At 36.5% G+C, this 25,887-nt stretch overlaps 1 protein-coding gene across 9 annotated transcripts in view; it reads left to right on the plus strand.

The window, feature by feature from the left end:
• PCNX1 (pecanex 1) overlaps positions 1–25,887 on the plus strand; it is an 89,783-nt gene that overhangs the window by 50,901 nt on the left and 12,995 nt on the right. For all 9 annotated transcript variants that reach the window (XR_011679224.1, XM_071427202.1, XM_071427204.1 and 6 more), the window contains 18 exons: positions 3,343–3,453; positions 3,923–4,014; positions 5,304–5,413; positions 7,126–7,231; positions 9,084–9,176; positions 10,694–10,844; positions 12,463–12,604; positions 14,002–14,179; positions 14,570–14,678; positions 15,278–15,407; positions 16,466–16,524; positions 17,305–17,520; positions 17,902–18,155; positions 19,166–19,396; positions 21,048–21,148; positions 22,218–22,368; positions 24,074–24,304; positions 24,677–24,951. Coding sequence is in view for 8 of the 9 variants with exons in the window: in XM_071427202.1 (XP_071283303.1) it covers positions 3,343–3,453; positions 3,923–4,014; positions 5,304–5,413; positions 7,126–7,231; positions 9,084–9,176; positions 10,694–10,844; positions 12,463–12,604; positions 14,002–14,179; positions 14,570–14,678; positions 15,278–15,407; positions 16,466–16,524; positions 17,305–17,520; positions 17,902–18,155; positions 19,166–19,396; positions 21,048–21,148; positions 22,218–22,368; positions 24,074–24,304; positions 24,677–24,951 (2,740 nt within the window). In the remaining variant the exon portion in view is untranslated. The remainder of the gene's footprint in view (positions 1–3,342; positions 3,454–3,922; positions 4,015–5,303; positions 5,414–7,125; positions 7,232–9,083; positions 9,177–10,693; positions 10,845–12,462; positions 12,605–14,001; positions 14,180–14,569; positions 14,679–15,277; positions 15,408–16,465; positions 16,525–17,304; positions 17,521–17,901; positions 18,156–19,165; positions 19,397–21,047; positions 21,149–22,217; positions 22,369–24,073; positions 24,305–24,676; positions 24,952–25,887) is intronic.

The following is a 25,887-nucleotide window of genomic DNA, read 5'->3' on the forward strand; positions in this document are numbered from 1 at the left end:
GCTCGGTAGTTAAAAAAATATTTTGATTTGGAGTCTTTCACACTTTCTGGAGGGGCTTGTGGCAAATGAGTAGGAGTTCTCTTAGGTTATTTGTATTTAGCAATTGGGCAGAACAGTACAGAAAGAATTTTAAAAAACATTATAGACAGTTTAAGTCTTATTTAATGTGCTTCTTCTCGTAACAGTCCTATCAGCAATACCAAAAATACAGTTTTTGAGCTGCTTTTCCATTTTGAGGTGATCTCATTGTTTTCTGAGCAGCGCAGTGCATTCAGAATACTGATAACATTTAACTCCATTACCCCCCTAAACCTAATGCAAAAAACCAAACAATGTAAACCCCAAAACAACAACCCTTTCCCCTGTTATGAAAATAATAACAGCCCTGTAGTCTCAAACAGAGCCCATAGAAAGGAGAGAGAGACATAAACATTTGAAGACCTTCTTATCGTGGGAACTTTGTGCAGTGCTTTAATGGAGCAAAGTTATTTGGGTGATCTTCTATGGATCCCTGCTTCGGGTGGAGTAAGAAAATGTGTAAGAATTCATCTAAACTGAATGCAGTTGCTTTTCAGTTTGTGAAATGTTTTCAAAAGGTTTGTGAAAGACTACAACAGTTAAATGTTGTGTCTGCGTGCCCCCAGACCATCTTCTGTCCAAGAAAAATGAAAACTTGGTCTCAGTGTGGGTTTTTAAAAATTTTAATTTATTAATAAGAATTACTGACTCAAGCATTTTGGGTATGAGTTCTTATTACTTGATTATAGGAGCATCCTGTATTTTATGCCTCATACTGCTTCCCCCTTCAACTTTCTCTGCTAATAACTCTGGATTTAAATGCCCAGAGGGAAAATGTCTAAGCTGCATATTTATGACCAGACATTGTGCAGACATTTTCAAAGGTGCTTTTTGAACAAATTCTTTGGTTCCCTTCATGTACTGGCATACTTGATTCTGTATCAGTAATAAAACAAGAAGATAGAAGATACTTTTGACTCATTCACGATACAAAACTAACTTAATTTCTCTTGATAATGCTCGGTCAGTTTTGGAAATATTTTCTTCCCTTTTCTATCATATGGAGTCAGTCATTGCCATAGTGTATACCCATATCCCCATATGGTAATACGTAAATATACATGAAATTGGTGTGTCCTCCAGTGAAAGTGAGCAACTTTTTAAAAGTACTGAAGAGTGAGTCTTTACCAGTTTTAAAAGATATGGTGGCATTTTCACCAGGCCATGTCCATCTTGGCATTACCTTTTAAAACTTCTTAGTTCAGGAGTTCTAAATGGGTTTTGATCCTTATATTTTACTGTTCGTCTGGGGTGTCTTGCAGCAGCATATGTGGTTTATATTTCTTAGCAGTTCTTCCAATGAAAAAATCAGACTACTAAAACAGCTTATTCTACTTAAAAAAAAAACAAACCCAAAAGAACATAACAACTCCCTCAACAATAAAAAACCCAAACCAAAACCCCAAAAACCAACATGATAAAACACCAAACAAAAAAAAAAACAACTCCACTAACCCGCATTGCACATCCCACCCTACCCCCCACGTCATGCACTTGCCCTTGGAGCAGCTCTTACGTTGCTAAAGCACTGTTTCACAATGCTTTGTGTGTACTGCAGACCAGGCTGGCTGCTAGCAAACATACTTTGTTAGGTAAAAATCTCAGCTGCCTTTTTTGCTGTGCCCAGGCAAAGCTACTGGAAGAAATATGAACAGGGCGAGGTGAACTTTGAATTTAGATAATGTAAATCTTTCTCCTTGCCAACAGACAAGTGAGGACTAGTATAAATGCTTTGTGTCCCACATACTGCACTTGATCAATTGCTCTAAATCTACTCCATATTTATAATGATCATTTTATCTTTTCACCTAGTTGGTCACTGTTAGAAAACTAGGATTTTACAGATTGTAAAAGCATCATAAATATTGGCTTTTTGTTGGACTAGTCTTTAAAAATTGTGTATTCCCAGATCTGTGTAGTAATTTTGTTTCCAATGGGCCCAAGGTAGTTTGACTTACAGACTTTTGGGAAAAAACTTTTTAACCTGTCAGTGACAGAACACTGTATTTGCCTTCTATGTTGGCTTTCTTGAGTAATGATTTGAAATAGAGGTTTGACTTGAGAAGTCTAATAAAGTATTTTTGTCAGGTATTGAAGAGCTGATCTGTAGTCCTATATTTCCTAATTAGTGTCAGTAAAAATACAGGATTCAGTGTTTTCCCCCAGCTTGCAACCTGCATGTTTTGAATTATATTGTTGTTTAGCATTGCTGTGGAGTACAGAAAAAGATCAGGTTCTCATTATCTATCTCACTGTAGATATTTCTTATGTGATGACTTTCAGTGTCCAACTATTCTGTGCATTTAAAATTAGAAAATTAAATTTGAGTCTTGTGGTGCTTTACAAGATACTTTAAAGTCTGTTTCTTCTTTTGGTCACTGGAGCTACAAGTCAATAAGATGGTAGAAAAACCTCCCGAAACTGCCAGATTGTGTCTGTTAGGGTTATTTTTGTTATTTATTCCTTCTATCCTTCAGAACTTAGAACTTAAAACTTTTAATATGCTGTTATATGTGAATTAGATCTGAACTACTGTATGTGAACATGCGTAGAAGATTATTTCTGCATATTTTATTCTTTAGGATGATAAAAAAAATATATGTACAGGTGGAGACATAAGCTTTTTCTGTATTGAAATTAGGTGGCATTAATTTATCTTTGTGTTTCGAAATCCTGTAATTTGCAGGTGTTTTCATGATTCCTACAGTTGTCTGTTCTTGTTTAAAAACCTAAAAAACCAGAAAACCCAGTCATTTAGGATTAGAATGTTCAGAAGTGGTGTGGGAAAATGAGTAAAATTGTCAGATACTATTAGTAGCAGAAAGCCTGGAGGTGGGGTGCTTGGCCTCCCTTTTGTCAGAGTGGCTGGTGTTAGGTTGCTCCTGCAACTCCAGACAGGCAGTTAGCCTTGGATAAGTCTTGCTTACAATGGGTGAAAACTTACAAGTCTAATCTAATCTGTAAACACTCCTGGCTGATCTTTGCTAAATAAAAATGGAATGCCTGAATTGGCTTGTGTCCATGTCTACAGCAATTAAAAGGAAAGTACTATTGATTAGTATGACCTCTGTATTGAGTCAGTTCTGAGCCATTGAAGTAGGACTTTACATAATGTATATTTTCCTTAGAAATTTATAATAGAAATATTTCAGTGTTGTTGAGTTAAAATGGGGTGTGTGATACCATAGAACTTAAACTGAAAAATATCTTACCATGCTGTTTTTTTCATATTCACCACTTTTTTTACCTTTTCTTTTTCTGTAGTGTTTACACTATGTTTCCCTATAGTATTCTTCATTGGTCTCCTGCCTCAGGTGAATACATTTGTGATGTATCTCTGTGAACAGCTGGACATTCATGTCTTTGGTGGCAATGGTGAGTGTTGTGTTTTTTCAGTGGGAAAAGTATGAGATGTGGAGCAGCCAAGATCAGTATGTTAGTTTAAAAATTTAGTGGTTACACTATTTTTATTCCTACCCTCTAAACATAGAATACTTTAATTGTGTTTTGAAAAAGCCTAGAAGTCTTCTGATTGATTATTGAGAAATAGAATTACTGTCCTAATAAGTCTGTCACTTCTTCCTCAACTGGTTTCTATTGCAGTTAACTATTCCCATGGTAAAGCTGTTCAATAACTAGGGAGATTTAAAAAGCCACATAAAATGCTCTTAATAAAAATTATTTGTAGGGGAAAATAAAAGTAGCTGTTCTGGTTTGAATTGCCTTTTTTTTTCCATCAGAGGAAATTAGGGGGCTGATACCTTAAACAAACGGAAATATTTTGTATTCTAACTTCAGATGGTAATAATGTTTTTTCTTTTCTTTTCATTTCTCTGATACTCAGCTACCACAAGCCTGCTTGCAGCACTTTACAGTTTTATCTGTAGTATTGTGGCAGTAGCCTTGTTGTATGGACTGTGCTATGGTGCCCTGAAGGTGAGAAAAACTTGATGCAGAGTAAATCTATTTTGGGGTTTGTTCTCTGCTTCCTTCTGTATTAAGTAACTAAAGTATGCAACTACTTAACTAGAAATATTAGTTTGATTTGCAAGGGTTTTATTCTTGCTCAGCTGTGAAGTCAATAGAGGAGATGCAATGCAGGAGCAAAGCAATTTTTTTTGCTTTCAAAAGTTGTGTGATTTGTGCCTGCTCTGATGGGCTTTTTTTTATTGAAAACACATGACATTTACCATCATTTCCATTCTACATCGATTCTTGAAAATATCATGCAGGTGACTTGTTTCTAGCAGAGTCTGCATGTAGTTGTATGTTAACCTCTCAAAGTGGCGCATGTAAGTATTTTTTTCTGGTGCTGCAAAAGTGAAACAGTGTTTTCTAATTAATATTTATTTGAGAATAAACCAAGAAATAGTTTGTAGTGTCAAAGTGAAGATATGTGCCTATCTGAAGGGGAGAGTTAAAGAGTTAGCTGGCCAAGGAACACACACACACTCCCCCACACCGACCCTCTTTTCCTTGCTTGAAATGTTGTTTGTAAACAGTATGGAGTGTGATGCTGGTTCTGTTTATTAATTTCAGGTGTTTGTCAATAATCAGACATGCTCAGTTTACAATGAATTGTAGCACATGTGGGTCCAATTCAGAGTTGGCTGGCTTTTCCACTTTATCACAGAGAGTAGAAAGTTCCTAGAGGGGTTACTCCCATGATACTCTCACCTGCAGGACGTCATTAGCTTTCTGTGAATTTGTGCACTTGTCGCATTAGCCTTTGGTAAACACATCCATTTAAGACAAACAAGCTTTAGCAAGGAATAACTCATTCATCTTTGTAGATCCAGTGCAGATCAGGAAAACACAAATAAAGCCACTGTTTAATCTGCATCCAGCACATTAGGAAAAATAAATCATGTAACGTTCATAACATACATGTAACGTTCAAAATTAAGAAGTGGCTAAATGCAGCTCTTAATAGTCTGTGGTCTCAAGGAATACAGGAAATGCTTCATAAGGGTTACGAGAAATAATGACTGTTTTTAATGATTAAGATGGTGTAGATTTGAGGGATGTACACTGTGCTAGAGTTCTTGATCTATAGTTAGACATAGGTAAAGATGGAACAATATTTTTGTACAAAAAGGCCTGGCTTATTTTTGTGGAGTTGTAGTTAATTTCTCCATTCTCTGTGATACACATAATTCTTGTGCGTCAGGTAAAGTGGTGTGTACTTTGTCTCCTTTTTATTAAGATTTTGTTTCTGTCTCCAGGATTCCTGGGATGGGCAGCATATTCCAGTTCTCTTCTCCATATTTTGTGGTTTGTTAGTGGCAATATCATATCATCTCAGCAGACAAAGCAGTGACCCTTCTGTACTTTTGTAAGTGACTTAGTTTGTATCTCTTCCCTAATGAAGAAGCAAGTTGCAAGGAAGAACTACAAATAATGTTACTACTTAGTATTGTTTGAGCTTGTACTCCCCAGCACTAATCAAAAGTAGTATATTCTTGGTTCAATAGTTAGAAATTCTCACATTTTGCATCTAGTTCCTTCTCTAGCAATGACCTTTTTTGTGACTTCTGGTAAGTTGCTTACATGCCAAAATCTGATTTAATTGCCTGCTGATGTTCTCCAAAATGTCGGTCAGGTCCCATCTTTGTGCCGCTGGGTTTGTTGGGAATAACATATACCTTTATTGTCTTTAAAGAGGTGCTCAAGGCACTGGTTTAAGCTGAAGTCCCCAGGGGGACTTCTTGAATACTTCTACTTCATTTGTTGATGTATTCTTCTATTGAATGTGTGCTTTAAGCACTTGTTCAAATAATTATGCTAAATTATAAGGATATATTTTTGTGATGAGTATTCCCATATAGCATGTGGAAACAGGTATTCCTGTTATTCTCTGCTGGAGTAGAGAATGCTACTGATCTGATGCTGAAGGTGTTTGATTCAGTTAATAATGATACATGTAAAACAAAATAGTTCCAGTAGGTAAAACACCCCCCCCGAATAACCAATAAAAGCTCAGCCACATACCTAGGTGAGTTAGAGCTTGAACGTGGATTTAAATGTAGCCATAATGTTGGATGAATTTGATAAATATTGGCTTGGGGTAGATGGTGAAGGACCTCCTCTGTGAACAACAAAACTAATGATTCATGAATACTTACACCAGAGGAAATTTCTTATCTGTGGATTGACTACTGAACCTTGTCCAGTTACTCTTAGTTCAGTTGATATGAGGTTCTTTTCCCTGGATACTTGTTCTTTTGTTCTTTCCAAAAACTAAAGCCTGGATAGTCATGTTTGATTGCGGTACAGTTAAGCATTGTAATACATTGCAATATGTAATTTCCTTTGAAGATCTAGGGCTCATTCTGTACTAATCTTCTGTCCATAAAATGAAATAATATTTCTGCACTAAGTAGGGTGTTGTAAGAAAAATCACACTGAGAAGTTGTGAGACAGCTTGTTAAGACTAGTAACATTGCACATGGGCTTCTAAAAGCTTCGGTGTAAGGTTTTGGAGCCTCAGTATCAGCAAGGCCTGCTAAGAATTTAGAAGTTTGGTCAGCGTGGCTAATTCATTAATTAAAACAGGCTAGAATAGGTTTCCTTTGTTGTTGCTGTTGAATCAAACCAAAGAATTCATGATTTTTTAAATGGCATTGCCAAATAGGCTACTTCCAGATTTTGCACATTTCTGTTCAAAATGTGGAAAGCATTTTGACTTAAAACATTTTCACTCAAAAACATTTTCAACTCAAAACTTTATGAGTTGAAGTTTTGTTTCATGAGTGCTAAATTTCGCTTAAAATTCAGGTTTTGTTCAATTACTCGTGTTGCTACTAGAGAAACTGCAGTTTGAACATCTGGCTACTGCTCTTTAATAGTCACTATTCTGTACAACAGAGAACTAATTCTTTTATAAAGTTGAAATATCTGTAAATTCGCTCAGCTATGTGAAAGCACTGATGTGCCAAAATTAATTTTTTGTGGTCAATTTGTAATAGAACTTCTGACTGTTATTGTTATAAAACCACATAGAACAATACATCCTTTTTAGTGGGATTTTTTTGTCTTTCTTTTAAGCTCTTTAGTGCAATCAAAATTTTTTCCTAATTCTGAAGACAAAAACCCTGAAGATCCTCTGTCTGAAGTAAAAGATCCTTTACCTGAGAAGCTTAGAAATTCTGTGGTAAGTAGGCTTTTTTATTATTTTTTTAATTCCTTTTAAGCATTTACTTTGTGTTGGTTTATATAGCATCCGTCCAGATCTTGCTTAGATCACCTTGTCACCTAGCAAGGTACTAATTGGAATGGGTATCACAGCATTTCCTTTCAATCTGCAGCTGAACTCATGTGCTACATCTAGGAGTGTAATGCTGATATTGCAATTTTAAGTTATTTAAAAGCAGAGGAAGTTGGATTTCCCTAGTGTAGATTCAGTGAAGTATCACTGAGGATCTTCTCTTATCTCATGGATAATAATAGATGATGCTTGTTTTTGTGTAGAAGTTAGTGGGAAAGAGTTAATGGTGGCAAAACTATATAAACTCAGTGTTTCTAATAATTGTGAGGAAGAGCTTTGTGCTTGCTGTTCCAGAAGTAGAAATTAAAAATTGAACATATTTTGGGGCTTTTTGTGGTTTGTTTGGCTGGTCTAAGTTGTTTTGTTGTTTACTTTCTTTGGAATGTAACGTTTACTTTCTTTGGAATGTAACCTTTCCATTTACTTAAACACTACTTTCAATTTTTAGTGGAAATGCACTAAAAATACTAAGAATAATGTTTAAATATTACTGCTAAAGAATATGCTTAAATATTACTACTAAAGAATATTGTTTAAATATTACTACTTCCATATTTATGGCAGTAGTAATATTTGAACCTTTTTTGATACAATGTAGTAATAAGTAAGAGACTTAAGAAGCTTAATATGTTTAACTTGTACCAAAGAAGGTTGAATATGCATTTAGCTTTGTGTAGGGCTCAGCTTTAGGCTGAGCTCTGTAGCTGGGTTTGTCATAATACAGCAGTTAGAAGCATGATGAGGTGCAGTGTGTGGAAACTGCAAATAAATATTTAGAGCAGAGAAACTGCAATTCTTTTAACATTTAACAGGAAAGAGTTACCACAGGAGCTGCAAGCTCCTCTTTAGCTCTCAAACTGTGGTATTAGTCTCCAAGGGGGCAGAGGAGCTGAGGATTTTGATAGTCTTTCTTACTGTGGTTTTTAAAATCTGGACAACTGATTAAAAAAAAGCAAGTTGTAGCCCAGAAAGTTAAGGCTTTACAGCAATAATTGCTGTGTGTAATTATTTGTCCAATTTTGGAGTAGATAATCCTTTAATGATTTTCTGGGCTGTAAATATTGATGCTGTTTTTACAGAGTGGTAAATCTACACTTGAGGCCCTAAGTACGCATTGCCCCCTTGTGGCTGCGGCTGGCATTACAGGTCTTGAGGCGGGGCTTGCCCGTTATCAATGGCTTGTTTTCATTGTTTGGGAGTCATGGAAAATTCAGACTCGTCCCTCGGGGTCATTCCAAAGCTATCCTGTACCCTTCTACAATGTCAGAAGAGGGTTAAAGAGCCTGGTTGTTTCACCTGGTTGGTACCTTGGCCTCAGCAGCACTCCTCCAGGGCTCTTAACTGCCCTCTAGTCTAAGCACTTCTTAGATCATAAAGGGGAAATTTGATTGTCCCTTCCAGTGCTTTCATCAGGGGACCCTTACCCCACCTCACAGTCCAGGATTAGAGAAAATATTTGATATATTGATTTGTCCTGCCCCACTATGAGTCTTTCACTTAGCTGAACTGATGCTCTTAGCTGTAAGGTTTGTCTTGTGAAATTTCATATAACTTCAGTAGTAGTTAACAATAGCATAATTTTAAAAAATCTTTAATAATTTTCAGTGTTACTGCATTTGTGTATTAAGGAGGTATTGAAATGTTGCACTCTATCTTGGGGATAGTTTCCAACTTTAATGATTCTAACAGGTCAGTCAAAGCTGGTATTTTCTAAAATTATTTTATTTTGACTCCACAGAGTGAACGATTGCAGTCTGACCTGATAGTGTGTATAGTGATTGGTGTCCTCTATTTTGCAATTCATGTCAGTACAGTATTTACAGTTTTACAGGTAAGATGTTACCTTGTGTCTTCAACTTGCCTTTTGTATGCAAATACTGTGGTGTGATATAAAGTGTATTCTGGTAGTTCACTGAATCTTCTGGGTAATTTTAGCTGGTATTTAAATATATAGCATGATAAGTACGTGACTGACTGAAGGTCATCACTTTTATGTGCTCAAAAGATCATCTTCCTTAGCTCTTTCCTAGTTTCTTCCTATGTTTTAGATTTTTATTATAGCCTCTGACACAAAACACCCTCTTTTGAGTCATCAATCTCAGATAGTGTCAGAATTGTTTTGAAATAAGGAAAAATGAAACTTTAAAACAATGTTTAAAATGTTTTGTGCCTTAAATATGAGGGGCTGAACCTCGACTCAGCAGTTCCATGCTGGCATGGCTCTTCGTAGACTGTAGCATAGGGCAGTATGCCATTATTGGAATGATTATTTACAGGACTTCAAAGATCATTTGAGTTTAAAGTTTTTGACTTGTCATTGTAGCTAGTGCTTTGGATACTTTTAATGTGTATCTGTGGCTCTTGATGATAATGGCATGGGAGGACTAGATCCTGTGCTTCAGTTTAAGTAAAGCATTTCCCCCAAGAGCTGCAGTTACTGAGTTTCTTATTTTGGTATTCCTATTATGAAACCATTGGCTAGCTGATGAATAGCCTTATGTAAGGCAAATGAAAATTTCTGGCATGTATTTTAGAATACATTCTGCATAAAGTAAGAAACTAATTTTTAAAAGCATATGCATTTAGGTAATTTCATGTTTTCATGGTGAAGTGCATTACTTAAGCATGTGTACTTGTGCTTTCTGAGGAAAATATCCCTTCTATTATTGTATGGCTGGATTTCAGCACTCCACCTGAATGTTGCTTTCCCCCATGTTTGAGAGACTGGGCTGTATGCTCTTCACCAGTTGTATATTTCAATAGGCTTGGGCTTCACAGAATTCACCAAGAGCTTATCACAAGATAATGCAATCCTAGTTTTGCAATTATCTAGACTTAATGTAGAAATTTAGAGAAAATTTTAATATGTAGAAAGCATTGTTGTGAAATCCAACCATCATCCCTTGTTAATTTTACAGTACTTTGTGACTTCTGTGGAAGGGATTGGTCTTGTGGGAGGCTTCTTACCTTCTCAAGTGAATGTGAAACTAATGATTTGCTTATACCTCCTTTTATCTAGCAGATGGAAATGTAAATGGGGTTCAGCCTTTAGAGAATAATACCTTTATGAAATGTATATGGGTCAGAAGCAATGGACTGTGAAAAAAGATCGGTGTACTATTTTTACTTGAAAGTACATTTCAGCTTAGTGAAAATTTGTTAGATATGAAGGTTTTTTTCTCACAGGGTTTCTTGTTTTATCTTAAAATTGGTAGTACAGTTTCTCATGAAGAGATGCATTAGTATTGCAGGAGCATCCGCTCATATGCTGGAAAATACATTAGCAAAGTAATATTTTATGTTTTTTATAAAACACAGATCTTAATTTCTTCAATTCTTTTTTTTTAGCCTATTTTAAGTTATGTTCTCTATGCATTGGTGGGTACGGTGGGCTTTGTGACCCATTATGTTCTGCCTCAACTCCGAAAGCAGCTTCCTTGGCATTGCTTTTCTCACCCGCTGCTGAAAACCAAGGAATACCATCAGTTTGAAGTCCGGAGTAAGTATTGTCTGTAACACTTCCTTCAACTTGCTGTAGCTAGCTGCTGACCAACTTGTGTTACCTATTGATTTACTTCATCTCTTTACTTTTCTCACCACTGGATTTCATAACTTCTGATCTATAAATGTATTTGTTTCTCAGTCCCTCATGCTTTGATTCCATGACATTTTATGTATCTCTTAACTGATGATGATAATGTGAGTGTTAACATTATCTCAGAGTAGTTCCATTAAAACACAGTCTTCAAAATTTTGAGTGGTGAAGTTTGTGCTTGTGATTGCCTCAATAATTTTTCATAAAGATTGAGTGTGTTTCACTATGTATTTCTTCAACATATTAAGTTTTCAGATGTTTTAGAGGATTAGGTGTGGCGAGTGCTGGTGGAGACTTCATTCTGGCACTTACTTGGTTTTTAATAGTGTTGTTGACATGTTTAACCACAGAAAATAGTGAGTGGTCAACTGATAGATGAAGACACCAAGGGACCAGTCTTACAACTTGATCTGCATAGATATGTGCTTGCAGCTTAGCATGTTAGGCTGTTATCCTATGTTAGGCTTTAGCATTAGGATAAAGCCTATGTTTTCATGGAATTTTTCCCCAGAGATGCAAAAAAGATGAAGTTAGACTGCTTATTAGTTTTCCAGAATGGATAAATGTTGTGGTCGACTGTGGGGACTTCACTGTTGGAATGTTTTTATTGTTAACAGCAGACTTAAGAAACTCCTGTCTAAACTGCCTTGGATGAAATTGGAACTATTTTGGTTTTTCTTTTCAAATAATTGTCAAAACAAGAGAGCATTCTGCTGCTTTCAGGAGCAGAGAATTATCAGAATTGATTCACAAACTTTCTACCTTTGTAGCAGCCATTCAGTGTGGTCTTTTCATTGATGTCTAACTTGTGGGATTTTTTTCCCAGTGATTGCATGTAAAGATGGATAAATATGAATAGCAATTGTAGTATGATGTCAGACTTTTATCTGGAAGAAGTGAGAAGTGCAACTAAATGCATCAAGTCTTTAATCTCTAAAACTAGAAAAGCTACAGTTGTTGCCTTTTATGTAGGCATCAATGTTTACCACAACTTTTGACATTAAATCTTCTAGCCTATATTGTAGAACAAAATTTTTTATCTTAATTTGCAGTAATTTGAAACACACCTTACAATTCTTGTAGAAGTTTGAAAGAAGTTGCTCAAGTGACAGACATTTGTGTTGGCTGGTTACATAGGCTCTTCTGTAGAGCTGTAAATCAGGAGTCCTTCAAATGGAATAGGGTTGAAAAACATCCTTTTGTGTGAGATAAAAGGCATCGTTTCAAACAGTTTCATCAATAGCAATGTTGAAATTATTGGGGAGGTGGAACCCAGTTTGTTTCCTTCTGCGTACAGTAAGCAAGTAGCTTGCCAACTGTTCTGTTGTTGTGTGAACAGTGCAAAAATTCTACTGGGGCTGCTGACAGGAACTTCTCTTTATTTTGCTTAAATAAACTACCAAAGTTCATTGTAAGAGAACAGTAATTCCAAGTTGATTAAATAAAGAGTCTTTATTTTATAACCAGGTGTTTTTGATTTGACAGTGCCATCTGATTTCTTCTTTTTAATATATCTTGACAGATGCTGCGCATGTTATGTGGTTTGAGAAACTTCACATTTGGCTCCTTTTTGTAGAGAAGAATGTTATCTATCCACTGATAGTCCTCAATGAGCTTAGTAGCAGCGCTAAGAATATTGCTAGTCCAAAGAAACTGGATACTGAGTAAGTAGAAAAGGCTATTAAGTAATCTTAAGTATGTCTGCTGTGGTGGGAAATTAAATAGTGACTTCTGGCATCAATGGGAAGACAGAATACCTTAACGGTATTGTATTAAGAGTAAGGCAAGGAATAAATAAAGCTTTTCTTTATTTGAAAACCTGTATAAAGCTGACTTAAACTGATTGGAGTATTAGACTGGTAAACAGGACACTCCTGCAAAGATAAATCATTCAACTCCTAGCATATACTGTGAAGATGGCATGTTGTGGAATTACCTAGTACTGTGATAAGTTTGCTTGTTGAGCTACAGAGTTATAATATGATTATCCAGATGGCAAGTTCAAGATAGTGTTGATATGTTCTGGTAGTTTATCAAGTGTAAATTTCAGACTTGCTCTCTGAGTTGGTGTACCAGCGTGCTGCCCCTCTGCACCTTTCTTCACTCATTAAGGAATTCCCCAGGCTTCCTAGCCCCTAAGTATAATCCATGTCCAGGTGGAATTGCACACTGCTTCTTGAATTGAATCTTAGTTATAATCCCTTGAGCAGTGTATCTGACTGTCACAGCAAATGATAGCTCAATAATAAGCCCTGCATTTTTTGCCTCCAAGAAACAGTAACCAGGTGTCTTTTTTGGATTTGAAATTCTATTCTTAGGAATAAAAGAGTATATATTGAAATAAAAGAGTATATATTCTATTCTTAGGAATAAAAGAGTATATATTGAAACTAAACAGAAAATATTTTGGGAGGCAAGTTGTTAGATTTATTTTGTGGGGTGGTGTGTGGCTTTTTTGGCTTCCTTAATTTTAATCCTTGCATCTAGTAAGTTCTTGCTTTGGGCTCATTATCACAGTCACTATGAGACCTTTGGGAGGAACATTGCCGTTATGTTACTTTAACTTCTTTTTTTAATAACCCTTTGGTATGTCAGTTGCTGTGTCTGAAAAAAATTGCTGTTCCCTCAATAGAAATTAGAGCAGTATAGTCATGCAGGAAATGATAATCCAGTGTTCATTAACATCCTCTTGATGATTAATCTAGCACTTTTGGATTTTAGTATACATAACCTAAAGACCAGGTTTTTCTTCAGACCACAAGGATATTTCATCTCCTAATTTTTTTTTCTTTTTTAGTGGCATGCTTAGAAATAATCTTGAACATTGATTGGCTTGAGAGTACTGATGAAAAGATTTAGATGGTAACCTTTTTTTAAAAAAAAAATCAGATGTTATCTTTAAAAAAACAACAAATCATTAACACCCTTTGCCCCCAATTCCAAAAGCAAACCCAAGTCAAAGTTTGAAGAGATTGATATTGCATGACAGCACAGCTTAAGTGGTCTTTAAACCCCTTTCAGATAACAGGTAATAACTGTTTTGTGTGACTTCCTTACACAGGTTGGGTGCTTTAATGATCACAATAGCTGGCTTGAAGTTACTGCGTTCATCATTCAGTAGCCCAACGTGCCAGTATGTCACTGTTATTTTCACAGTGCTCTTCTTTACTTTTGATTACAAAAGTTTTACTGAGACCATGCTGCTAGATCTCTTCTTCATGTCCATACTCTTCAGCAAGGTAACTTTTCACTCTGTTTTTAGGTGTTTCAGTTCATCCAAAGGGGAAAACAGATGGATAGTCCTATCTGATAGGTAATCTTGCAGATTCTCAGTCTTTTGTACTGTAATAGATATGCTGTAAGGCAGCTAAGACTTCTCTTTCCCAAAGCATTTCTGTTGGCTTGAGAAACCATATGTAAGTTTCTAAACATCTCCTGAGTTTGTATGTAGAACTGGGAAGTGCATCTTATGTTACTTGCTTTTGTAACTACATCCTTTTTTGAAGTCTCAAAGCTTCTGGTAGATCAGTAAGAACTCTAGGATGACCAGTAAATTCCTCAGGATGCAAGGCATGTTGATTGTTATTGAAAATACTGAATTGTTTTTCTCTTTCTTTTTTTCCCTGTAGCTTTGGGAACTCTTTTATAAATTGAGATTTGTATATACCTACATTGCTCCCTGGCAGATCACATGGGGGTCTGCCTTCCATGCTTTTGCCCAGCCCTTTGCTGTGCCACGTATCCTTTGAAAATGCAAGCCTTCTTCTGAAGTCATCTATTTATAACTTCTGAGTACTGCATTGTAATGGATTCTGTGTTATGGGGTAAAACTGCTGAAAGAGCAGGTTTGTCTAGTGAGTATTTACAAAGAAGCTGTGCACACTTTCTGCCGTGTTACAATGCTGTGAATTATATGGTAATGGTAGGAATAGCATCCTGATGTAAAAAAAAAAAAAAAAAAGAAACCAGAAGTAATTCTGAAAATCACATGATTTTCCTTTTGATAGTCATTCCCTTTTGCAGGAGTCATTATGGTTTTAGTCCTTGAGTTTTGCATTTTAAACTTCTGTAGTTTGAATGGAGTGTTGAGTTAGTATTTTAACTGAATTTTTGGCAATGACTGTCGTGTCTAGTGCCAGATTTCCATCTATTTCTGTTTTTAAAAACAAAAAGAATCCCCTTAATGCTGGAAATCCTACAAACATCTTTGCTGCATAGAAATTCATAGAGATCTTGTTTTGCTCTTCATTAGTGTTGCTGTCTGTATTGAACACAATCACAGAAACTAAAAAAAAAGTAGTTGTTGCCTTGCTTTCCTTAATTCTCGTATCGTACAGATTCTGCCATGTTATTTGTCCAAGCAGTTGTGTCAGCTTTCTTCTCTACTCCACTGAATCCTTTTCTGGGAAGTGCAATATTCATCACTTCATATGCCAGGCCTGTCAAATTCTGGGAAAGAGACTACAAGTAGGTGAAACAAGAAAGTTTTAAATAATTTGTTTTTAATAGACTAGGTATGTCTGAAATGTTGGTTTGGGGTGTTTTTTTGGTTGTTTTTTTTTTTAAACTTGTGAATTTCTGTTATTGTTTTTTCCCCAGAGAAAACTAGTATAAAGCACTGAAAGTTTTCACTGAACTTGTTTCTGAAACACTGTAGCAGCTGTTTTTTACACCAGGATCATTTGCTTCAGCTGCTAAAGTAATTTCTACATAGTGTTATGCCATCCTGGTATTTTAAACATGAAATTCATGGTATTGTGAAGTGTAATTTTAATCAAAAAGTGAGTTTATGTATAAAAAGTTTTTGGGGACCAATTCGTAGGTGTGTTTTACCTGTGTTCGTTATTGTTCTGCTCACAGCAAAACTGGCTGAACTTAATACAAAAATATTTCAAAGTAATTGGTTTTTTTTGTTCAAGGTGGGATCAGTAGTAAAAGAATCTTCAGGTCAGAATATGTTTCTTTTTGTTTTATTTCTCTCACACTATCAGCAATAGAGAGCTTATCAGACCAATAAAATATTATATAAACAGAATAGGGCAAGTTGAACGGATATTTCTGGTATTTCTTATTTCCCTTCTAACATTAGAACAGTTTAAATGCAATGTTCCAAATCTTAGATTAAAGCATTATAGTTGTAATTTCAGATAATGAAAGAACTGTCTAAAAATTAATCTTTCCCTAAAGTCTACTGAAATGTTAGCTGGGCTGATTTAATTGGTCCTAATTTATTCTCACATCTAAAACTTCGTACCCAAGAAAATGTATGCACTTTCATCTAAAGTGCAAGATTATTGTATTGCTATTTACTGTAGACAGACTTTATTAGGCATTATAATACTATCATACACAAAAAATACTTTTGCATATGAGAAGAGCAGAAAATATGCATCTGAAATTATTTTAAAATAACTTTTTGAAACTATTTCACTGGGAATATTGAACGCTGTATTATTAGTTCTTTGCTTAGACATTCTTGCAGTAATGTATTTTGCATTAAGTATGTTTTATTTTATTCTTTACAGCACAAAACGTGTGGATCATTCAAATACTAGACTGGCTTCGCAGCTGGATCGGAATCCAGGTAGCTCTCCTAGATGGATTTTGACAGCTGGTTTGGGGGTTTTGGGGGGTTTGTTGTTTTTTTTTTGGGGGGGGGGGTGGCATTTGGGAAGTGGGTTGTTGGGTTTCTTTTTTTTTTTTTTTTTTTTTTTTCTTTTTTTTTAGGTGTGTGTTTTCTTCTAGTGTCTTTTTTTTTTCCAAATGTAAATGGCTTTTTATTGGATTTTTATAGGATTCATGATCACTTTGCCCTCTGATCTTGTCCAACCATGTCCAACAGCTGTCGCTCTGTCTACTGTTAGTTTTTCTTCTGTCATCTCTCTTGCTTTATTCTTTAGGCTCTCCCATAAGTTTTTTGATTTCTTAGGTTTGCATTTACCTTTTTATTTATAATTGTAGCAGGCATTAAACTGTTTTGCTTTTTATTCTTCAGTAATTTAAAAAGTACCAAGTATTGTTTGAGGGTGTCTCATTGTTATGGTAGTGAGTACAACAGACATCACTGAGATGTCTGTGCTCCATTTGCTTCTGCACTTTATTATCTTGAATAGGTTGATGGGAGATGCATGAATGGAACTGAAGGAATAATTTGGGAAATGGAGGAGTGACTAAGAAAAAATTTGGTCCAAAATACAAATGTCACTTGGGATTCATTTGGAGTAGTTGTCTCATAAAAAGTGGGGGATAGAGTATGACCTTGAAACAGTATTGTGGTTAAGAATAAGATAGGATTCAATGTGAAGTAAATCAAACTTGATGTTTTTCTGCAGTTTCAGATAACCTAAATCCAATCTTCCTGCAGGTTCAGATGATAACAACCTGAATTCTATCTTCTATGAGCATTTAACCCGTTCCCTTCAGCACAGCTTATGTGGAGACTTGTTGTTGGGTCGCTGGGGAAACTACAGTACTGGGGACTGCTTCATCCTAGCCTCTGACTACCTCAATGCACTAGTACACCTTATAGAGATAGGAAATGGCTTGGTCACCTTCCAGCTGAGGGGGCTTGAATTCAGAGGTGAGTGTCTTAGATGTCCTTAGTTGTCTGCACTAAAAAGTAGGCTTCTGCTTTAGAAATTGAAGTTATTTTCAGTTCTGTCCTGTTAATAAATTGCTTTGAAAATGGCCTGCAGGGCCTCTTGCTGCTCCTGTCATTTGATGCTAAGTCCCTCTTTCCATTTTAGTGCAACATGGCTACTTGTTAGTGAAACCTAACTAAAATGGGATCCTAGAGTGATAAATTAAGCTATCTAAATCTTTTGTGTTTGTTAGTGGATAGTTCACTTCCTGTTAAAAGAATTTAATTGGAAATAGCTTGAAATTTCAAGTCTTGTAAACACAAGTTCACATTAAAGCAATCATATAAAGCATTCAACTCTTTCCTCTGTTTTCTCCTAAGGAACTTACTGTCAGCAACGAGAAGTAGAGGCCATCACTGAAGGTGTAGAGGAAGATGAAGGTTTTTGTTGCTGTGAACCAGGCCACCTTCCTCACATGCTTTCCTTTAATGCAGCCTTTGGGCAGCGTTGGCTGGCTTGGGAAGTGCTTGTAACAAAGTATGTTCTGGAGGGTTACAGCATCACTGACAACAGTGCAGCTTCCATGCTCCAAGTCTTTGATCTCCGGAAAATTCTTACCACTTACTATGTGAAGGTGCGGTTTGGCTCAGTGCAGCCTGTGGGGGGAGGCTGGCTGGGCTACACCTGGGAACTGCTCAGTGTCTTGAACCCATCATGTCTGTCACATGAGGATCATGGGGTGAGGTGATAATTGCAGATGTATGAACACCTCCTGCAAAGGAGGACAGTTTCTTGTACTCACGGTGACTCAGAAGTCCAGCACATGAGCAGGACAATGACCCTGTACTTTAGATCAGAGAGAGCACACCTCCTAGCTGAAGCTGGAATAGGAACTTTAAAACTGTTACTGAAATACAATAGCTCTGTTGTAAAAAAAAAAAAGTTGGTTAGTTTGTTTCTTAAGAGAAAGCCAAGCTGCTTTGGTCTTCATAAGCTGTCCAAACCTATCTTCGGTTCTTAAAAAAGAAACAAGCCCTCTCTTCCAATTCTAAGATGACTGTAACCTCAGATCCTTTTAGGCAATCAGTGCACTAATTGAGATTTTTTCATAAGCTACTCTTTCTGAGAGCTGAAAATTTTCAGGTTAATATATTTCCAAGATACTTACTCACACATGCACACAAGTTGTTCCCTAGCACAGGGGTCTTAAATTGTTTAGTGTTTTAGCTTTTTAAAAAAATTTAGAATTCTTTAGAAAGTCTGCACTAAAAAGTAGGCTTCTGTGTTAACTAAATAAAAATTTCTATGTATTTGTTTTCTGCAAAAATTACAGTGAGGATCCTATCCCATCCTTTTTTTCCTTTCCTTATTCCTTCAGTGTAGGCTTCAAAATCCTGACAGTCTTTGAAAAATACTTCTATACACTAACTTATTTTTTCTTTTGTTATTACAAGCCACTGGATTCAAAACACCTGTATTGTGTTTTCTATGCAAATCTGTTGTACCTGTGAGCAATATCAATGCTACTGTGTATCAGTTCTGTTCATTTTCACCACAAAAATTCAAATAAGTTGAAACATTGAGATTGACGGGATTTTTTTAAATTGCAGTATTGACTCATATTTTTAACTGCTACTGTTTCAGGGAATCATCTATTATGTCACAACCTCCCCCAAGCTAGAGGAATGGTTAGCTAACGAGACAATGCAGGAGGGCCTGCGGCTGTGCACAGACCGCAATTATGTGGATGTAGACCCAACATTTAACCCCAATATTGATGAGGATTATGACCACCGTCTGGCAGGGATCTCACGAGAGAGCTTCTGTATGATATATTTGAACTGGATAGAATATTGCTGCTCTCGAAGAGAAAAGGTAAGGATGGTGTCACTTTTTTCCTGTTGGTTTGACTTACAGATGGGTTTCATGCTGATTTTTAAAATAAGTATGTATAATTAAAGTGTTTGATTGAAATTATTTTGATCTTCCAGTTCTGAGATGTGAATTTAATAGATTCTGCAAGCAGTATACGGTTTAACCAGTTCATTAATGAATTTTATTTGCCAGCTCAAATGAACCAGTTGAATCTTAGACATTAGAAAGGTATGTCTGCAGAATTGATGTTTCGTACTTAGGTATCAGTGTTCACAAATCAACCCCAACTTAAACAAAAAAACTCCAAAACAAAAATCCCTAAAACCTAAGATACCTATTTCCAGCTTAGACTCACTCCTTCTTTCTCAGTGATCGCACAATACCATTTCCTTGGACCACTGGAATTGTTGGCTTGTGTAAACAATCATCCTACATTCAACCTTTTCTTCTTTCCACAATCCTTCCACCTTTTAAATAGGAGTGTTAGTGTGTTTGTAGAGGAATGCCTTGACTTTTTACTGTTTACAAAATAACTGTGTCAAATTAACTTTGCCTTTGACAATAAGCAGACATTGATTGAGATTAAAGCGACAGGAATATAAATAGGTGCCTAGGCCCAGTAATGCTGCACTACAGTTTGGATTTTTGTTTCCCAATTAACAGAATTCACAGCATAAAGTTTTCTCTTTTTGTTTTGAAGGGGGAGAAAGAGGAGAAAAAACACATTCCAACTGTTTGGCACAGCAAACTTCCCCAGCTATCCTCTGGGAACAAAAAGGGAGGGGGGGAAAAAAAGGCTTGTCACCACACAATTTAAAATAACCCATCTTTGCTGGCTCCGCTGTGTCTCAGGGGTAGATCCAAGCCTTAGCTCCCACCCATTAAGGCTGCAGGCCCAAAACACTTGACATTCATCAGGAGAAGCAAATGGAATTTATATGTTTAGTGAAGGACCCAAGACTTAAGGGTTCAGTTTTGCTTTGGAGATAAAAGATCAGTTAAAGCCTGTTTTAACAGGGGTAAGACTTAGTGTCCTGTGGTCAAAGGACAAACAACAGCCAAAGAAAATTATTTCCCTCCAAGAAATGAACATTAAATATTTTGTATATGTATGAAAATCAGATTTAATCACTTAATTGAATGATGCCCTTTGCTAGGGCATTATATACCCTGGCTATACTGCTGCCCTTGAACTGAGGGTAAGTTTCCCCTAACTAACCCCTTGACTTAAAGCTGTAGTCCAGGGAAGTTGTCAGGTAAATCAGGCTTAAATACTCATAACCAGTGATAATCCTCTGTATGCACAGAAAATATTTTTGTCTAAACCCTATAATTTAGCTAATCAGCAGTTTGCCTGCAAGATACACACCATGAGGAATGTAGCATGCATCTCTTTAGCTTACAAATTCTTATTTCAAATAACCATATATAGGTGTTCACCTTTACAAGTATTCTTAAATACTTGTAAAACTCTTGCTCAGACTTTAAATCAGAATTGTTTTTTTAAGAGTGACTGTTGTGGTAGGTACATACACACACTTGAGAACTGCTGTGTTGGGGTCTTTTTACTTCATCTGGCAGAATCTTCCTTTTCAGTGGCCATGTCTTTTTTTCCATTCACCTAACTTATTTTTTCTTTTGTTATTACAAGCCACTGGATTCAAGTAAAGACTCACCCCTAGTGACACTGTGTTATGGACTTTGTGTTCTGGGGCGGAGAGCATTGGGAACAGCTTCACATCATATGTCTAGGTAATAAAATGTTTTTGCTCTAAGTTTCCTATCCTCAAAATCCCTCTGAGTTCTTAGATTAGGTTTTAGATTAGTATCTTTTCATAGAAGAAATAGATAATTAATGCCATCTTGCCTTAAGCTGGGCAAATGTGCTATGTAACTTCATTACAACAACTACTGAAATGTAACTATAGAAGAGCAACCGTGGGAGGACTTGCAGCTAAGCGTATTGTTTTATTGAACTAATTCAAGATGGGAGTTCTGGTATGGGTAAGGACTGGCTATAACCAGTTTAGAACTGTCTGAGATCTATAAGTAAGCTCCATTTCCTGCACCAACTAGATGTCCTATATGGAATTTAGGGGGAAAAGAGGAAAGTTTCTTAAAATGAGAAACTGATATGTCTTGGTGGATGTTAGATGAGATCACTGTGGTAAATATCACAGTTTAGGCGGCTCTGTGGCAAACAGTTGTGTTTTGTACAAATCTTCAGCTCAAATCTGTTGTCATATGGCAATTTTCTTGCAGACTGACAGCCTCGATTTTAGAAAGCAAATGTAAAATACAGCTATAAGGTTCAGGAAATCACAAGGTGATGGCTTGAAAAGAAGCATAATTGGATGTGGAAGCTATTGGTCAGCTGGATGCTGACTATAAAACCTGTTCTACTTCAATTTCAGGGCAACTGTTGATTAATTCCTCTAAGTTCTAGCCATCTTGAAGGTTGTTTATATATGGATTTGCAAGATTCATCAGAGCATATATGATTCTTCACTCTTAAGTTAGCTTAGTAATTGAAAACAGTTTCTTTAAATCAGGCACTCCTCATGATACTTGTTTGCTGTAGTCCATGTAAATAGTCTGTTGCATGTATAGTTTGTTCATTACCTGTTCAGTGCAGGTAGACATCTGATGTACCAAATTTTTTTACACACACTTTTTTTTTCCCCATCTTATCCTGTAGCTTACCGTGGTAGAGAAGAATTGTGTGCCTTTCTGTGCAGCTCAGTAGTTTCTTTTCAGTTATAACTGTGGATATGTACTTCTGTTAATATCTGGGTTGTTTTCATTTTTCCCCCCTCAACAGTAACCTGGAATCCTTCTTGTATGGCCTGCATGCCCTATTTAAGGGTGACTTCCGTATATCTTCAATTAGAGATGAATGGATCTTTGCTGACATGGAATTACTGAGGAAAGTAGTGGTCCCTGGAATACGGATGTCACTGAAGCTACATCAAGTGAGAGATTACACAGAACACTGTGTCTAGTTTTTCATTTTTGTGCATTTTTTCTTTTAAAAATTAGTGGCTGGGAAAAAGGAAAAAGAGGATGATAATAAAAGGACTGTGATAGAAATTGACTGCTGAAAACGAGGGACTATTGTGTCTTGTCCTTTGATTTATTACAACTTTTTTTGGAAGGTGATACAGAGGAAAAGGGAATGCTGTTTATGCTCAGAGCTTGAAAATTACATTAACTGTAGATCAGAGAAGATGTCAAGCCCTGTATCATACCTATCTAGAGATTTCCCTTATGAACAGCTTCTCTGATATTTTCCCTCTTCCCTCCCTACACATAGGTAATTGGTTTAAAAGGTTATGCGTTCAAAGCTGCATAGTCCTCTCCTCCAGTGGGAGTTTTTTTTCTTGTTCTTTTAACTTTGAAGTGTTGTAATCACAAGTTTCAGGTGAGAATGAGAAGGTTGCTTTTCCATAAGCTGAAGTTAGAATTTGTCTTTGTAGTGAAGTGTGTGTAAAGATTCTCAAATTCTGACCAGTCCATGTATTAACTCAGCAAATACAAGAAAACATATACTTAGTGATAAGCACTCTGTAAGGGGGGAGAAGTGTTAGTAATCAGGAAGAATAGACTGCTTGAAAATCATAATAAGTAAACAAATCATAGTTGCAGTGTAAAAATTTATGATAAAGGTTTCTTTTTTTGCCTCCATTGCAGTCTGGAGCCTCCCAAAACTAGCAGTGATTGAATTAACTTATTCATGTAATACAAACTTTCTGAATCTAGGAGAAGGTGTGTGATAGGAGTACATACAGCAAAGCAGAATAATTACCAAATTGTTGTTGAAACCAGCAGAGGTACCACTTCAACAACTCTCTAAGTGTTCTCAGAGGGTTGCTGTGCAAAACGGCTTTGATTGAAGTCAAAGAATGAAGAGAGAGAGAGAAAAACAGGTCACAGTAACAGTGAAAAAATAAAAGTTCTGAACATTATTCTGTTAATCTGTGAAAAATGATTTAATTCACTTGCAGTGCATCAGCATACCCAGGCTTCAGTCAGTGTGAAAATTTAGCTATTAACCACAATGCTTTTTTAGCCAGAAAGTAATGTTACTCAATACTGAATTAAACTTGCAGGTTTTGTGTTTTGTTTGTTTTGTGTTTTAGTTTTTATTTGACTATTTTTATTTGACTACATTATTTGGCAGTAATGTAAGTTGTCTTTATAGTAATGTAAGTTGTCTTGATGCTGAAGAAATTTGTCATCAAGTATTAATGTGAACTTTTTCATAGTAAATATTGTTTTTCTTCTTATTGCTATTTTCATATATTACAGTCTCAGTGAATAATCTGTGCTTTACTTAAGAGTGTTTTACAGTTGGAAGTTTATGAATAAGAAGAGAAGCTAAAAGGAAAAAGCTTCTGCCAGCAGTATAAATAGAAATTTACTTGAATCAGTGATAGGCAGGTCCTTCTAATCATTTTGGTTTTAAGTTTAAGCAAATACAAGCAAACAGAACCAATCTGTTGTAAAATAAGTCATCTTTAACAGTGTTCTTAAATAGGTATTTGCTACTGGTGGAGGCTAACTTTGTGTTATGCACTGATCATTTTAAAAGTTTGAGGTGTGAAATGTTCTATTTTTATATGTAGTTACATCTGAAATGTTAATCATAGCTCAATGAACATGTATTATTGGAAACAGGATCACTTCACTTCTCCAGATGAATATGATGATCCTTCTGTCCTTTATGAAGCTATAACAACTCATGAAGAAAATCTAGTTATAGCACATGAAGGGGACCCTGCTTGGCGAAGTGCAGTTCTTTCCAATTCTCCGTCCCTTCTTGCTCTGCGCCACGTGATGGACGATGGCACCAATGAATATAAAATCATTATGCTCAATAAGCGCTATCTCAGTTTCAGGGTCATTAAGGTAAGCTTCGTGTACGTTTCACAGTGTGACAGCAAGCTGAGGTGTATTTTAATAACTATACCAAACTGCTGCCTCAACTGAAATCTTTACTGTTTTGTTATTAATAGGGCTGGTTCTTCTCATACAGTGCAAGTATTGTATCAGAAAATCAGTTCCCTCTCACTTATTTCTCATCCCATTCTTAAATTTGTTTATGCTCACTGTTGCAGCCTGTGCCCCTAGGTTCAGCCTGTAAAAGAACTGCATGTGAATGCTGGCAGTCCTGCAGTGCAATACTGCATGTGCTCACAAAGGCTTTGGTATAACGCAGCAGTCACCACATGCTCTCATTGCTTCGCTTTCTGACACAGCCTCTCTTCTTGGCTTTTGCAGGTCAATAAGGAGTGTGTGCGTGGCCTGTGGGCAGGACAACAGCAGGAGCTTGTCTTCCTGCGTAATCGTAATCCAGAAAGAGGAAGTATCCAAAATGCTAAACAAGCTCTGAGGAACATGATCAACTCTTCTTGTGACCAGCCAATTGGATACCCAATCTATGTCTCACCTTTGACTACTTCCTATTCAGATAGTCATGAACAGCTAAAGGACATTCTTGGGGGAGCCATCAGCTTAGGAAACATCAGAAACTTCATAGTGTCTACATGGCACAGGTGAACTGAGGAAAGGGGTTCTCATTAGTGTGTGTTCATGCTCTCATTCCATTAACTAGTCTTGCACAGGCCCAACACAGCGTAATTTATAATATTCAGTCACATTAAAATAAATAAACCTTGACTCTTATTTTAGGCACATCAGTAACATATGGCAACTGCTTTGGTACAGGATTAATCTCCAAGGCTGAGTAATATACCACAAACTATGTAAATGAGAGCTCAGAGACAAGAAGATAAAGTCTAGATGCAGGAACTGCAACTTCAGATCTAATGTTAGGTCTGATAATGAGACACAATGCAAATTCTGTACTGTGTTTTTTCAGTATGATGGCTTTTGCAGTCTCTTAATACCATCTTTACAGAATCAGGACTGTTTGGTAGGATTCCTGTCTGGCAGATACTTAGCATGAGAGTGCCTATGTTAATGCTTTAAAGCATGCTCATCCATAGTTATGCAAGCTTTAGCTGTTGTTCAAAATCTCACAAGTGCTTATATGTTACATAATGCTGTATGTTAGTGCTAGAAGAAGTAACTGGAATGATATAATTGTTTCCCCACATGACCCCTGGGTAATCCAATACAAACTCTTGCTGTGCTGTGTTTTATAGGCCATGAGAACTTTTACTGCACTTCTGGCCCTCTATGACTGGCTCCAAAAGCAACAGTGGGAGCTGTGTGCCATTCAGAAATGTACATCCCGGTTCTTAGTAGTTCCAGGAGCTTGTGCTGTGGTCTGAACAGTCCTGTAGCTGTTCTGATGGTTGTATTTATCTTAGACATCTACAGCATATCAGAACAGAACATGCTGCTTCACCCAGAGTGCCAAAAATGCCACATTTACTGCAGTCTGTGGTATTTGTCTCCTATTGCCATCAGCTTGTCCAACTTGACAGAATAACAGGTGAAAGCATGACACACAGCAGTATTTGAAT

The sequence above is a fragment of the Agelaius tricolor genome, unplaced genomic scaffold, assembly GCF_023055355.1.
Source record: "Agelaius tricolor isolate 1412-34295 unplaced genomic scaffold, bAgeTri1.0.p SCAF_5, whole genome shotgun sequence".
Lineage (NCBI taxonomy): Eukaryota > Metazoa > Chordata > Aves > Passeriformes > Icteridae > Agelaius > Agelaius tricolor.